Source organism: Thamnophis elegans, chromosome 13, assembly GCF_009769535.1.
Source record: "Thamnophis elegans isolate rThaEle1 chromosome 13, rThaEle1.pri, whole genome shotgun sequence".
Lineage (NCBI taxonomy): Eukaryota > Metazoa > Chordata > Lepidosauria > Squamata > Colubridae > Thamnophis > Thamnophis elegans.
In genome coordinates, this window is record NC_045553.1 from 45,662,277 (window position 1) to 45,678,370 (window position 16,094).

General features: G+C 45.3%; 1 protein-coding gene across 1 annotated transcript in view; it reads right to left on the reverse strand.

Moving 5' to 3' along the window:
• The window catches only part of GRIK4 (glutamate ionotropic receptor kainate type subunit 4), a 158,511-nt gene that overhangs the window by 114,606 nt on the left and 27,811 nt on the right, over positions 1-16,094 (reverse strand). Inside the window, 1 exon segment of the mRNA XM_032228770.1 lies at positions 8,349-8,527. Within this exon segment, the coding sequence (XP_032084661.1) occupies positions 8,349-8,527 (179 nt within the window).

A 16,094-nucleotide genomic window follows, 5' to 3' on the forward strand; every position in this document is an offset into this window, starting at 1 on the left:
TGGTTCTTGGTTCTGATGTCGGCCCTTCCATGCCGGGTGAATTTCTTCAAACAATATTGCAACCAAGAACATCTCTACTGCTTTAGAGGAGGTTTGAAGGAGACCGGGGCGAGAGCTGTCGGTATTTAATTAGGTTTTTTTTCTCTCTCTCTCTCTGTCTGTCTCTCTGTGGGTAGAAAAAGTCCCCTATTCTTCCTCTACAGAGCTCATCCTTTTTTCCTAAGCGCACCGTTGGAAGGAGAACAAATGTTAGGGCTCATACCCAAGTCCTTCAAACACTACTTTCCAATTTTGCAACCGCTCACTTCCCCTGGGATGGGAGCAGGATGGCCAGTTTTGAAGTCTGAGAAGACATAGAAAGTGTCCCGAAGCAAATGATGGCTTGTAATTAAATGTGTTTGTTTCTCTCTTTAGCTCTTTGTCACCTGGATGGCTTTTTTAAAAAGAAAAAAAAAACCAAACTGCACGTTTCTGCACCACTGCAGGCAACGGTTTCAAATGGGCTGCACTTAAAAATATATTTGCAAATGCAAATGAAGTCTGCCTTCTCTCTCTCTCTCTCTCCTTCTCTCTCTTCCTTTCTCTTTCTTTCTCCCTCTTTCTCTCTCTCTGTCTCTCTCTATTTTTTTCTGTTTCTCTGTCTCACTTTCTCTGTGTGTGTGTGTCTGTCTCTCTCTATTTCTCTCTGTCTCGCTTTCTCTCTGTGTGTCTCTGTCTCTCAGTCTTTCTCTCTGTCTCTATCTTTCTTTCTCTCTCTCTGTCTCTATCTCTCTGTTTTTCTGTCTCTCTCTCTCTCACACTTTCTCTCTCTTTCTGTCTCTCTCTGTTTCTGTCTCTCTCTCTTTCTCTCTGTCTCTCTGTCTCGCTTTCTCTCTCTGTGTGTGTGTGTGTGTGTGTCTCTATTTCTCTCTGTCTCGCTTTCTCTCTCTCTCTCTGTCTCTCTCTCTCTCTTTGTCTCTCTGTTTTTCTCTCTCTCTCTCACTCACTTTCTCTGTCTCTCCCTGTCTCTCTATCTCTGTCTCTCTCTATTTCTCTCTGTCTCGCTTTCTCTGTGTGTGTGTGTGTCTGTCTCTGTCTCGCTCTATTTCTCTATGTCTGTCTGTCTTTCTGTCTGTCTTTCTGTCTGTCTTTCTGTCTCTCTCTTTCTCTCTCTGTCACTTTTCTGTCTCTCTCTCTCTCTGTCTCTCTCTCTCTCTGTCTCTCTCTCTCTCTCTGTCTCTCTCTCTCTCTCACACACACACACACCCCAACATAGGCATTGGGAGTAAAGTCACAAATTCTGAATATCACTGTAGTTCATTTCAGTTCGTTGCAGATGCACATTGCAGATGAAGGGAAGGCAAAGGGAAACCGGGAGAATGACTGCTTGCATTGGCTTTTTGGGCCGCCGCCGCACGCAGCTCGCTCATATTTAGCTGGTTGTCCACTAAGACTCCAAGATCCCTCTCCCAGTCATCCTACGTAGGCATCCCCATATTCTACATAGGAGGCCTCCCTTTGAAACCTGAAAGGTTTATCTGGTAGCTGCTTCGCCCTTTTTTTTTTTAAATAGGAACCCAGATAAAAACATGGATGAAGCCCAAACCACCTTGGTTTCAGATTTCCTCCCAGGCTCAGGTCAGTAGCCCATGGCTAGATTATGAACACAGGGTTGAGGTTGCTGCTTCCGCAGGTTCCTCGGATGGCAGATATAACGTTGGATTTTGTGTTTGTTTTTTACTGCTGTGACGTAAAATGAGCTACCTCTTTGTTGCTTTCCCCCACTCTGTTAAATTACCTTTCAGTTCTCGCTGTGCATTTCTGGGCTGGAAGAAAATGCTTTGGGGAGGGGTTGGGGGGTGGGAAACATTACCGAAGCTCTTCACCTGTTTTTAGGCAAGCTGCAACATGAGCCTGCTTGTTACCAAGGAGCTCGCTCGTCTTATTTTGCCAGCCTCGCCTTACGCCTGTTGACTTTGAGTAATCCAGAGCCAGGCTGGGGAAACACACTTTACTCCTGCCGCGTTTCGTCTCACGGACACACACACACTGTTTGCACAGGGTCACAACTGCCATGGAGAGCCCAAACAGAAGAGGGTGAAAAAAAAAAAGGGGGGAACACCAAGAAAGATTCCCAGATGGCCAAGGTGATTTCCTGTCCCGCCGAGTGCTTCAGATCATGTGAGGTGCTAATACCGCTCTATAAAGCCTCGGTAAGACCATACCTAGAATACTGCATCCAGTTTCGGTCATCGCGCTATAAAAAAAGATGCTGAGATGCTTTTTTGGTAGACGGTTTAAGGTAAAAGGTATGGGGGTTAGAGGAACATGACAGCAGTCTTCCAGTATTTGAGGGGCTGCCAAAGAGAGGAAGGAGTCAAACTATTTTCCAAAGCACCTGAAGGCCAGACAAGAAATCATGGGTGGAAACTGACCAAGGAGAGATTCAACCTGGAAATAAGGAGGAATTTCCTGACCGTGAGAACAATCAACCCATGGAACAGAAGTTGCCTTCAGAAGTTGTGGGAGCTTCATCCCTGGAGGCTTTCGAGAAGAAACTGGACTGCCCTCCGTCAGAAATGGGGCAGGGTCTTTTGCTTGGGCGGAGGATTGGACTAGATGACCTCAAGGTCCCTTCCAGATCTGTCCATCTGTTAATAAATGGCGTAGGGTCTCCTGCTTGGGCAGGGGGTTGGATTAGATGACCTACGAGGTCCTTTCCAACTCTGTTAATCTGTAAAGAACGGAAGTTCCCTTCGGAAGTCGTGGGAGCTTCATCACTGAGAGCTTTCAAGTAGAGACTGGACTGCCGTTTGTCAGAAATGGTGTAGGGTCACCTGCTTGGGCAGGGGGTTGGACTAGATGACCTACAAGGTCCCTTCCAACTCTGTTCATCTGTTAATTATGTGCCTCTTTTTAAAACTGGGAAGGGCAGGCAGATCTGTGTTTTTTCTGCTTCTATCTTTGAAATCAGGTGCGTTCAATTCCAGGGACAGATAACCAAAGAAACACCACCAATTGTTTTCCTTGTCTTGCTGGAAACAAGCTTACTAGTGGGTGGAAGCCTAGTTGTGAGACACAACCTAGTTGATGGTTGTGTCAGGCAATGAGGTATTCGTGCCTCTCAGAATCCTCTGGGAGAAGATATGACTTGAAAATAAGATGGCCAAACAGAATGGATGAATAAAATGAGTTTTAAGATTGAGAAGAAGGTAAAAGTTGGGTAAGGTAAGAAGAGAAGCCACCCAGAGTAGTGAAATGAGTGGCATATAAATTTAAGGAAGAAATAAAATATCCGGGTAGCCCTATGACAAATGGAAGAAAACTGGTTTGGTCTAGTGATTTAATGCACCAGGCTAGAAACCAGGAGATGGTGAGTTCTAGTCCCATCGTAGGCATGAAGTCAACTGGGTGACTTGGAGAAAAATCACCAGGAGACAGTGAGTTCTAGGCTTGCTCTAGGCATGAAAACTGGCTGGGTGGCTTTGGGCCAATTACCAGGAGATGGTGAGTTCTAGTCCCATCGTAGGCATGAAGTCAACTGGGTGACTTGGAGAAAAATCACCAGGGGACAGTGAGTTCTAGTCTTGCTCTAGGCGTGAAAACTGGCTGGGTGGCTTTGGGCCAATTACCAGGAGATGGTGAGTTCTAGTCCCATCGTAGGCATGAAGTCAACTGGGTGACTTGGAGAAAAATCACCAGGAGACAGTGAGTTCTAGGCTTGCTCTAGGCATGAAAACTGGCTGGGTGACTTTGGGCCAATTACCAGGAGATGGTGAGTTCTGGTCTCATCTTAGGCATGAAGTCAACTGGGTGACTTGGAGAAAAATCACCAGGAGACAGTGAGTTCTAGTCTTGCTCTAGGCATGAAAACTGGCTGGGTGGCTTTGGGCCAATTACCAGGAGATGGTGAGTTCTAGTCCCATTGTAGGCATGAAGTCAACTGGGTGACTTGGAGAAAAATCACCAGGGGACAGTGAGTTCTAGTCTTGCTCTAGGCGTGAAAACTGGCTGGGTGGCTTTGGGCCAATTACCAGGAGATGGTGAGTTCTAGTCCCATCGTAGGCATGAAGTCAACTGGGTGACTTGGAGAAAAATCACCAGGAGACAGTGAGTTCTAGGCTTGCTCTAGGCATGAAAACTGGCTGGGTGACTTTGGGCCAATTACCAGGAGATGGTGAGTTCTGGTCTCATCTTAGGCATGAAGTCAACTGGGTGACTTGGAGAAAAATCACCAGGAGACAGTGAATTCTAGTCTTGCTCTAGGCATGAAAACTGGCTGGGTGGCTTTGGGCCAATTACCAGGAGATGGTGAGTTCTAGTCCCATTGTAGGCATGAAGTCAACTGGGTGACTTGGAGAAAAATCACCAGGGGACATTGAGTTCTAGTCTTGCTGTAGGCATGAAAGTCAGCTGGGTGGCTTTCGACCTGTCACTCTCTCTCAGCCCACCATGCAAGCTTAAAGTGACAGGCCAATCGGTCAATTCCTATGGCCAACAATGGATCAGTACTTGATTGATCCGTTAATAACGGAGCCTGCAATTGCAGGAAAATGCCAGCAAGAGAGAGAAAACCTCCCAATGACAAATAGGAATTGTATGTGTCTTCCAAATAACTATATCAAGAACACGGAATGAAGATAAAGAAGAAATGTTAAGATGGAAGAAATTACTACTGTCATTGCTGGGAAGAATCTCTCTGATAAAAATGAGCGTCTTGTCTGGAAGGATGTTTTTTCTTTTAGACAATACCTGTTTTGACAACGGATGCGCAATTTAAACAAAGGCAGAAGGATACATCTAAAATGGTTTGGCAGGGGACATAATAACCACAAGTTAAATATAAAATGTCGCAAGATACAAAAAGGAAAGAGGGGTTTAACCAATTTGAAATTGTTTTCGGCAGTTTACTGGTTGGTTTGGATTGGAGATTGGGGGGGGGGGGGGTTGGCCGAGGTGGCGCAGTGGTTAGAGTGCAGCACTGCAGGCTACTTCAGCTGACTGCAATTCTGCAGTTCGGCTGTTCAAATCTCACCGGCTCAAAGGTTGACTCAGCCTTCCATCCTTCCGAGGTGGGTAAAATGAGGACCCGGATTGTTGTTGGGGGCAATATGCTGACTCTGTAAACCGCTTAGAGAGGGCTGAAAGCCCTATGAAGCGGTATATACGTCTAACTGCTATTGCTGTTGCTATTGCTTTCTTTCCTCTCTACCTCCATCTCTTCCTTGTCTCTCTTTTCCTTCCTTTCTTCCTACCCTTCCTTTCATCTTTCTTTCCTTCCTCCCTTCCCTTTTCCCTTCCTCTCTACCTCCCTCTCTCCTGCCCTCCCTTTTCTCTCTTTCCTTCCTTCCTTCCTTCCTTCCCTCCCTCCTTCCTTCCTTCCTTCTTCTCTACTTCCCTTCCTTCTCTCTCTTTTCCTCCTTCCTTCCTTCCTTCCTTCCTTCCTTCCTTCCTTCCTTCCTTCCTTCCTTCCTTCCTTCCTTCCTTCCTTCCTTCCTTCCTTCCTTCTGAGAAACAGAAGGCTTTTGGAGTTCAGAAGACCATGTCCCTCTATTCCAAACAAGGAATAATGGATGGACACTGACCAAGGAGAGATTCAACTAGAAATAAGGAGAAATTTCCTGACAATTAACCCAAACAATCAGCTTCGGAAGTTGTGGGACCTTCATCACTGGAGACTTTCAAGAAGAGACTGGACTGCCATCGGTCGGAAATGGTGTAGGGTCCCCTGCTTGAGTGGGGGGTTGGACTAGATGACCTACAAGGTCCCTTCTGACTCTGTCAATTTGTTATCTGTTAACTACCTGACGATCCTGATAATGAAGAGGACCAGTCCTCTCTTGACCAAGTGTGGCCTTCACAGAGGGGGGGTTCTCAAAAGGACCATTGGTTGAGCCATCCTTTCAAGGAGACTGGATCAGACCAGACCAGACCTTCAACTGCCACAAATATATCAGCTGATTTTATTCTTTCCCCAGAAAAATCCCCTGTAAGCATCTCCAGATTAAATGAACCAAATGACGAAGCCAGGGTTTTAAGTAAAATCCGTGTGTCACTCTTTCAATCTTGGAGGGCTTTACGCTGGGCACGAGGAGGAGGAATCAGCTCCAAGAAAGGACGAGGAAGAGGCGCAGGCCTCCCAAATCTCATTGGTTCTGTCGCTGTGCATTGTGCGACATTGCTATGGCAACCGGATAAAGGAGTAGCCCTCAATACTGAGGATTCATTCAAATCCTTTATTAACTTAGCAGAGAGAGAGAGAGAGAGAGCAGAGAGAGAGGGAGCAACTGAGAAACCCCATATCTTGGCTCTGATTTCCCACACTGAACACAAGCCATCAAGGGGTTGCAAACAAAACCCGCCTTTGATTTCGATGCGCATGCAGGCGCAGCCTCTGACGCTCGTCCCGTGAGCTGGGTGCTTAAAACAGTGTTCTGCTGTGCTTAGGAGATGCCGTTCCTTGACCAGCATCCAGACAAAGAACCAGGCAAATATTATTGGCTTTGTAGATGCGAGGCCACCAGGCCTCTGCACCTGTGTTGACTGATCAGGAGAGCGACTTTGCAGAATAACAGAGTTGGAAGGGACCTTGGAGGTCTTCTAGTCCAACCCCCCGCTCAAGCAGGAGACTCTATGCCATTCCAGACAAATGGTTGTCCAAACTCTTCTGAAAAACCTCCAGTGTTGGAGCATTTACAACTTCTGGATGAAAATTGTTCCACTGGTTAATTGTTCTCACTCTCAGAAAATTTCTCCTTAGTTCTAAGTTGCTTCTCTCCTTGATTAGTTTCCACCCATTGCTTCTTGTCCTGCCTTCGGGTGCTTTGGAGAATAGTTTGACTCCCTCTTCTTTGTGGCAGCCCCTGAGATATTGGAACATTCCATATGTCCACAATTCCACAACTTTGGAAGGGAGCTGTTCCACCGATTAGGTTTTTAAGAAGACACTAGACACACATTTGTCTGAACTGCTTTAGGATCTCCTGCTTGGGCAGGGGGCTGGACTAGAAGACCTCCAGGGTCCCTTCCGGCTCTATTCTGATTCTGATTTATAGTTTTATAGATTTTAGTGGTTATTTATTGTTTTATACTAGCATTTTTAACTGTGTATGTATGTATGTATGTATGTATGTATGTATGTATGTATGTATGTATGTATGTATGTATGTATTTCTGTGTGTTTTTATTTGTTCTGATCTCTGGTCTAAAACGGTAATAAATTGATTGATTGATTCTGATTGTTCTCACTATCAGGAAATTTCTCCCTACTTCGAGATCAGTCGGGGGTCGGCAACCTTAAACACTCAAAAGAGCCATTTGGACCCATTTCCCACAAAAAAGAAAACACCTGGAGTCACAAAACTCTTCCCGTGCCTGAATATTTACTGAGCGATCACAAAACTAGCATATGTATCGGTAGTTGAATTAAATGTTCTTTTTTTCTTCTGAAACTTTTCTTTTCTAGTCCTGCCAGTGGTGGGTTTCAAAAATGTTTGGAGCCTCTTCTGTAGGTGTGGCCTGCTTTCCGGGTCCACTGGTGGAACCTCTTCTAACCAGTTCAGTAGATTTGACGAACCGGTTCTACCAAATAGGTGCGAACTGGTAGGAACCCACCTCTGGGCCCTGCCCAATGATAGGCCGATGTGCGTTGAGGAAGAAGTGGATTTAAACACTTGTTTATACATTGTTTGTTTCGTCCCCCCCCCCCTTTTTTTGACGGGCTGTTCAGGAACACTGCCAAATCCTTCAAAGCCTGAAGGGCCCACTGCTCTGACTCATAACGAATCTTCGGAAAGGCAAGAAAAACAATATATTGTTTTTCAGAACTAGCGGAGAAAATAGGAAGTCGGGGAGAGAAAATGACTCCCGATATAGAACAGAACGTTCTCAAAGATTAGAAAGCTCAACTATTTTGGGACAGATGGAAGTTTATGCCATGATCTTTGGATTTTTCTCCTCCTGAATTCTATGGTTTTAGAAAATCCATGTCATGTGAGAACTTGTCATCTTTGTTCAATGACCCCACAATCCCTTGCAGGGTGGACTCTGGGCAACTGAATGGAGCTGAATGTTTACTGGCCAGATACTATTCCTGTTGCCAATGCGGAGTTTTATTCAGCAGGTATATTCTCATTGCGCCCAGACAGAGAGAAAAATGTGTGCCTCTATCTAGGATCAAACTCACAGCCTCCTGATTGCGAGGCGAGAGCGCTACCTCTAGGCCACCGCATCCCTCCATTTCACATGAGAACTATCCCAATGTATATGTTCTGCCCATTCCTTAATTTCCTGAACCCAAATTCCAAACACTAACATGCAAATCCTATCCTAACCTTGCAGATTAGCTACTAAGCATCCCCTATTCTTACCTTCTTGAGGATCACGTGGGACATGGAAGCATTGGCATGAACAATGATGGTGGCAGTTTTGTCATCCCTGATCTCTTTTAGCAATGGTGTGGGATCCCAGCTTTCATCCAACATCCGAACGGAGAGAGTTTCCTTCGAGATAAGGAACTGTCGGAGCAATTTCTCTAGGTTTAGAAGGCCTGCAGGGGAGAGGGACACAGATTCAATATGAAGTTTCATCCATCGGCAACCTTTCCACGCCCCAAATGATTACAAGTAAAGGTTCCCCTCGCACATATGTACTAGTCGTTCCTGACTCTAGGGGGCGGTGCTCATCTCCGTTTTGAAGCCGAAGAGCCAGCGCTGTCCGAAGACGTCTCCGTGGTCATGTGGCCAGCATGACTAAACACCGAAGGTGCACAGAATGCTGTTCCCTTCCCAACAAAAGTGGTTTCTGTTTTTCTACTTGCACTTTTTAACATGCTTTCGAACTGCTAGGTTGGCAGAAGCTGTGACAAATAACGGGAGCTCACTCCGTTATGCAGCACTAGGGATTGGAAGGATTGATATCCCTTGCAGACAGCTGGTCATTTGCATCCTTTTAGAGGGTCGTTGAAGCACTTGGAGGTCTATCAGTGTCCTCAGGGTCACCTGAGTGGTGCAAATGGTTCCTGTCATCTGCAATTTTCCCCCCTCTGGAAATCCAATTCTACTCCCACACCATTCAAAGGATGTTCATCCCCAATTGTATAGCTAAAAGTCTTTTTAAAAATTGGAGACCACAGGAAGGAGCACCACTCAGGTGGCCCTGAGGAGACAGATAAACCTCCAAGTAGCCTCAATGACCCTCTAAAAGGATGCAAATAACCAGCAAATGTCTGTAAGGAATATAAATCCTTCCATTCCCCACTATCTTGTCAGAGCTGAAGAAGCTTCTTGGGTGAGAAGCGAAAAGTCTTCAACAGAAAAAAAAACAGGAAAGTCCAGTTGCTTCCTGAAAAAAGCACCTTTGGGACAACCAGGACTTGGAGGACTGAGAATTTCTACAAAGAACATCACTATTTTTGATATCCACAGAGAACTATCTGTAGGATTTTGTAAGAACTACACACCAACCTGGTTCGATTAAAACTTGCTCCTTCAGGGAAATTCTGATATCAATGATAGCTATACTACTATTGTGCTTTTCCCCCAGGACATTGATTCCCTTGCTTCTTAGCTTTGCCTGCACATCTGGAATTCCCTTGATGGCCACCCATCCAGTTATTAGCCAACTAAAACCGACTTAGCTTTTTTATTATCAACATGCTCTCAAAACTCAAATTCCTGTATAGGCTAACTAACAAAACATAGCAGGCTTTATTTATAATCTTCCTTCTAAGAAGCCACGTCTCTTTTAATCCCACAGAACAACCTCCCCCAGCCTGCTACTGAACTCTACAGATGTGCAGGGACCCCTGGAAACAGCTGGAAAGTTTCAGATTGGAAAATCGATCACAGGGCGATAACAATGGGACCACAATGTTAGGTTGCTATCGTGGCCATTCTTTCCTCTTTTTCACTGTTTATCTCGGTGTGAACCAAGAAAGATAACCTCGTAATTCTTCTTTCTCTGGTCTATTTATTGGTCTTTTTCTGAAATTGCCCGCAGGTTCCCAAGTACATTCCCCGTGCCAGTGTTGAGACAATTGCAACAAATCATTTCAGTTTTTTAAAAAAATAATAAACCGAACTTCTGACTGTTGTACAATCCAGCTTGAGCAATCATCCTAAATTGAACGAGGATGATTGATCCAAATCTCGACTAACAAATGCTCTGTCTTACACATTGGCAACAAAAATCAGAACACCAAATACCAACTGAGTGGACACAACCTCGTAGACCAGTGGTTCCCCAACTTGGCAACTTTAAGACTTGTGGACTTCAACTCAGTCAGCAGAGCTGGCTGGAGAATTCTGGGAGTTGAAGTCCACAAGTCTTAAAGTTGCCAAGTTTGGGAACCACTGTCGTAGACAACCCTCAGTATGTCAAGGACCTTGGAGTACTCATCTCAAACGATTTAAGCCCCAGAGCTGATTGTAACAGCATTGCCAACAAGGCATTAAGAGTTGTTAACCTAAGTTTGCGAAGCTTCTTCTCCAGTAACATTGTACTGCAAACTAGGGCATACAAAACCTTTGCCAGACCAATCCTCGAATACAGCTCGTCTGCCTGGAATCCACTCTGTATATCGGACATTAATACAATTGAGCAGGTCCAGAGGTATTTCACGAGAAGAGTCCTCCACTCCTCTGCTCGGAATAGAATCCCTTATGCCACGAGGCTCGAAATTTTGGGCTTGGACAACCTAGAATTGTGCTGCCTACAGTCTGACCTAAGCATAGAGCACAAAATTGTCTGCTACAACATCCTACCTATCAAGACTACTTCAGCTTCAATCTCAATAATATGCAGGCAAAGAATAGATACAACTCAAAGTAAACCGTTCCAACTCGATTGCAGAAAATACGACTTGAGCAACAGAGTGGTCAATGCCTGGAATGCTCTACCTGACTCCATTGTTACATCCTCAAACCCCCACAGCTTCAGCCTCAAACTGTCTAGTGTGGCCCTCACCCCATTCCTAAGGGATCCGTAAAGGGGGCGTGCATAAGCGCACCAGTGTGCCTTCCGTCCCTGTCCTACTGTCCCCATTTATTTGTACTCATTCCCTTTGTTCATGTCCATGTTTTTACACTTACCTGTTTTCTTGTACATGTTTGACAAACCAATAAATAGATAAATGATGTTTCTTAAACTAGGGAGTGGAATTAGTGCCAAAGGGGCAATTTGTTTGTTTGTTTGTTTATTCAATTGTATGCCGCCCTATTCCTGAGAGACTCAAGGCGGCTAACAGCCAGAGGGGAAGGGGGGATACAACAGGAAAACAAATGACGGACAAATTAAAACACAGCAACAGTCGCAACATTTCAAGTGAGGCTGGAAATTCATCAGCCCCAGGCCTGCCGGAACAACCAGGTCTTAGTGGCTTTGCGGAAAGCCGGAAGGGGGTGAGGGTCCGGATCTCCACGTGGAGATTGTTTCCAGAGGGCCGGAGCAGCCACAGAGAAGGCCCTCCCCCGGGGAGTTGCCAGTCGACACTGGCTGGCCGGCGGAATTCGGAGGAGGCCTAATCTGTGGGATCTGATCGGTCGTAGGGAGGTAATTGGCAGGAGGCGGTCTCTCAAGTACCCAGGTCCAATACCATGCAGGGCTTTAAAAGTAACGACTAGCAATTTGGATGTTTCCAGGGTGGGGTGGGGTGGGTAATGGAACAATTTATAATTGCTTCTTTGTGAATTGAGGATCCAATTGGGATTGGCCCTCCTGAGTGGCTTGCGTAAAGCAATAGTGTCTATGTTTTTGGAGAAAGGGTTGCATGTGAATAGGATGATGACATTATAGAGACTGGAAAGAGGCAGTTGGTGAAACAGTTTAAAAATCACTGGCCTGAGAGATGCAGATTACTTCGGACTGCTATTGCTTAGGGGAGGTGTCTCCATCCAACATTGGCAGCTGGGAGACCAGTGGACTTCAACTCCCAGAATTTCCCAGGCAGCCATGTTTGCTGGGGAATTCTGGGTACTGAAGTCCACAAGTCTTCAAGGTGCCATGGATGGACACCCTTGCCTTAAGGTACCTAGTGTAAGAGAAGGACATCCCATATTGTGAGAGAGATTGTTTTCCAACAAAATCGACATCTATGCTCCGGCACGGTATAAAATCCATGAAAGATTGGGCATGAAGTCTTTACATCCCTAAAAAGCAAATAACAAAAATATCTCTTTGCTCTTCGAATCGATGGCTCTGAAAACTATGTGTTTTGCTGATGAACTGCTTTGTGTTTAACTGATGAAAGTTGAAATCACAACAATTTGCTACAGGTGACATCCGAGGAATATCTAATGAAGCTAATAGTTTCTCTCCAATGAATAACTCATGGAGCATTGTTTAAAAAACACAATCTTCCATTTCTTCCCCTGCCTCCCTCCCTCCCCTTTTCATGTAGTTCATCTCTTCATTAGAATGGATGGCAATTGATTAAAGCCCACGGTTTTAATTTGGTAATAAATGAGCCTATAATCAATCATGTTAATCAATAGAGATAAAGCTTGCAGCCATGGAATAAAACTTTGCAGCTTTGGGGAAAATCTTTTTTAATTTATGTCTGATGTTATTTGTAAAATCTCTAGGAGGGCATATAGACAAGGCTCTGGTTTTCCTCGTTGCAATGGAGGGCTGTGAAGGTTGGACCATAAGGAAGGCTGAGCATCAAAGAATGGAGCCCTTTGAACTCTGGTGCTGGAGAAGACTCCTGCGAGTGTCTTGGACTGCAAGGTCATCCAACCGATCAGTCCTAGAGAAGATCAACCCTGACTGCTTTTTAGAAGACTAGATCCTGAAGAGGAAACACAACTCTTTTGGCCACCTAATGAGAAGGAAGGACTCCCTGGAGAAGAGCCTCATGCTGGGAAAGATGGAGGGCAAAAGAAGAAGGTGACGGCAAAGAATGAGGTCGCTGGATGGAGTCACCAAAGCAATCGGTGTGAGCTTCAATGGACTCCAGAGGATGGTAGAGGACAGGAAGGCCTAGAGGAACATTGTCCATGGGATCAGATGGGTCGGACATGACCGCAACTAACAACCACCACTCCAAACATGCCTTGCCTTGTTTGATTGGATATCCTTTCAAACCTGATCCCTTCATAATTAGAAGTATCCAGTGATGGGATTCAGTTTCAGGCCAGTTCAGGCGAACTGGTTGTTAAATTGCTGGCTGGCCCCGCCCCTTCCTGCCCTGCCCCTTCCAGAAGTCCCTCCGTGGCCTGTTTTTGCTCCCAGAGTGTGCAGGAGGCCAAGTGCTACCTGTCACCACACCCTCTGGCCATGGCCACCATGGCCACGCCCACCCAGCCCATCATTAGGGGCAGAGAACCGGTGTTAAATTATTTGAATCTCACCAGAGGTTGGTTTCTACCAGTTCTCACTGGTACAGGTGAACTGGTAGTGGTAATTTGGGCCAGGGTCGCAGAACCGACAGCAACCCAGGCTGGCCATGCCCATGAACCAGATGCCCCAGTCTCTGCTGCTGTTGCTGGCATTTTTTTTTTAGCTTTTCAAGGTCTTTGCGCAAGTGCTGAGAAATTAACAGTGAACAGCGCATGTGCATGCAACATACATCTGGTGCGCGCACGAGCGAAAGCGAACCAGTACCAGTACCAATGCTGGCAGGAACCCCACCCTTGAATCCCACCACTGGAAGTATCACTTTGAAATCCTCATTGAGGAAGCTCCTTCCAGGTAGCCCTGCTTGCTAAAAAGCTACAATCCTTCCCCAGCATGGATAACCTGTCCCTTAGCTAGCATTGACCCCCCCTCCCCCCTGCTAAAAAATTCTGGCGTTGAGATCTATACAGTCACAGCACTTCAAAATCAAGGAAACTGTTTTTAATTGGGCTGGGGGAGCCTTCTGATACATAGCAAAATTTGGGAATGGCGATCTGGCATCGAAACAGCAATGCTATCTTAAGATGAATAATTAACAGATTTTAAGGGTGATAAACACATGCTGTTCCTCCTACGGAGTCTGGCCTCCATTTATCTCTCCTTTCCCTTGTTTCTCTCGTGCCATAATGTCCCCAGATGAAGCCAGGATCTGTGGTCATATATTATATAACTGCATCCAGGTTTTCAAGTCCTTCTGCTGTCTGTTGGAAAGGACAAGATGGTTACTATCCCGTTACGTAGAGCCAGTGACCCACACGCTCTCTGACCTACCCTTTAATCAGCCAGTCCCGGAGGCAAACTGGACTTTTTTCTTTTGAAGGGTTTCACTTCTCATCCAAGAAGCATCTTCAGCTCTCTTGGATGAGAAGCGAAAGATCTTCAAAGAAAAGAGCAGAAAGTCCAGTTGCCTCTTGAAAAAAGCATCTTTGGGACAACCACGACCTGGATGATGGAGAATCTCCATGATGTCTCCCTAGTTCCTTCTTTTCATCAGACTAGACATACCAAGTTCGTGCAACTGTTCTTCGTATGTTTTAGCCTCCAGTCCCCTCATCATCTTTGCTGCTCCTCTCTGCACTCTTTCTAGGTCTCCACATCTTTTTTACATTGGGACGACCAGAACTGGATGCCGATTCCATGGTGTGTTCTTACAAAGGCCATTATAAAGTGGTAGTAACACTTCATGTGAATGACTTGCTAGTTAGACCATCCCTGCCAATAATGTGGCCCAGTATTGTGTAAAAAAAATGAGGGAATAGTAATAAGGACATACTCAATATTACTATACTATATGATGCCTTTGTATACTTGCATGCTGTGAAGATTTGTTTCCTGCAATGCATATATGTTATGCTTTTTGTTATGCCTGTTATGTCCTTTGTAGATGTAACACGAATATGCCACATTACATCCTATGTTTGCATTTCCTGCAACTAAGGAAAAATGCTGTTATCGGAGTCTGTAAAGTATCTGCCATTTGTCAAAACCTATAGCAATAGCAATAGCAGTTAGACTTATATACCAGCTTCATAGGGCTTCCAGCCCTCTCTAAGCGGTTTACAGAGTCAGCATATCGCCCCCACAGTCTGGGTCCTCATTTCACCCACCTCGGAAGGATGGAAGGTTGAGTCAACTTTCAGCCGGTGAGATTTGAAAACCGCCGAACTGCAGACAGCAGTCAGCTGAAGTGGCCTGCAGTAACTGCACTCTAACCACGGCGCCACCTCGGCTCTATGCCTCACCTTTGATCTGTTCCCTTCACAACAGGGGCCAAATGGCCATTCATGAGGACAGAGGAAAGGGATAAGGCCTGATAAGGCTAGTTGAGGAGTATTGCAAAGCCAAGATGTTATTTTATGATGTTTCTTTCTGTATAAAAAGGAGTCACGCCTTTCCTGAAGGGTAGGTCTTCCCTGTATATCCTTGGGTAGGTTGGGAACAACTCACCATCATGTCTTTAACTTTGAGCAAAGGTTAAACACTGGTTGTTATTCCAGCCTCTGTTTAAGTCTCATTTTTGGCTCATTGTGACATGGATGTATTCTCAAACTTTAGGGGTCTCAATGTATTCTCGAACCTTACATTTGGCATTTTTGAGCTTAACGTATTTTCAGAGTATAAGACGCACCAAGTATAAACCGCACCAAGACTTCGAAGAGGCAAATTTTTTAAAAATATTTTTGCACTCTGCGGACCTCCCAAAAACGGCTCGTTTTTTGTGAAAACAGGTCCATTTTTTTTTGTCAAAAAAGGGCATGTACAGCCTTTAGGAAGCTTGTAGAGTGCTCCTGGGGGCTGGGGGGGGGGCAAAATTGAGCAACAAACGGCCCGTTTTTTCCTCATTTTTCCTCCCCAGCCCCCAGGAGCACTCTGGAAGCCTCCTAAGGCTATGCATGGCCATTTTTGCAAAGGGGGCAGGGTTTCCGGAGGCAAAAAAAATGCTGTATTCAGTGTATAAGACGCACCCAGATTTTCAAACCTCTTTTTTGAGGGAAAAAGGTGCGTCTTATACTCGGAAAAAATACAGTAAAATGTATTAATATTAGACCTTACACTATACCGTCTACATTTTTATTAAGTTTTCAATTTTTAAAAAATTTAAAGGAATAAATTTTCCCCTTTGTAATTCCCACATTTCTGACACGATCGGAGACAAATATCTGGGCTGGAAAGCTAGCCTGTGAAATGTACAGAAGCAACACCCAGAAGCCTCACAGAAT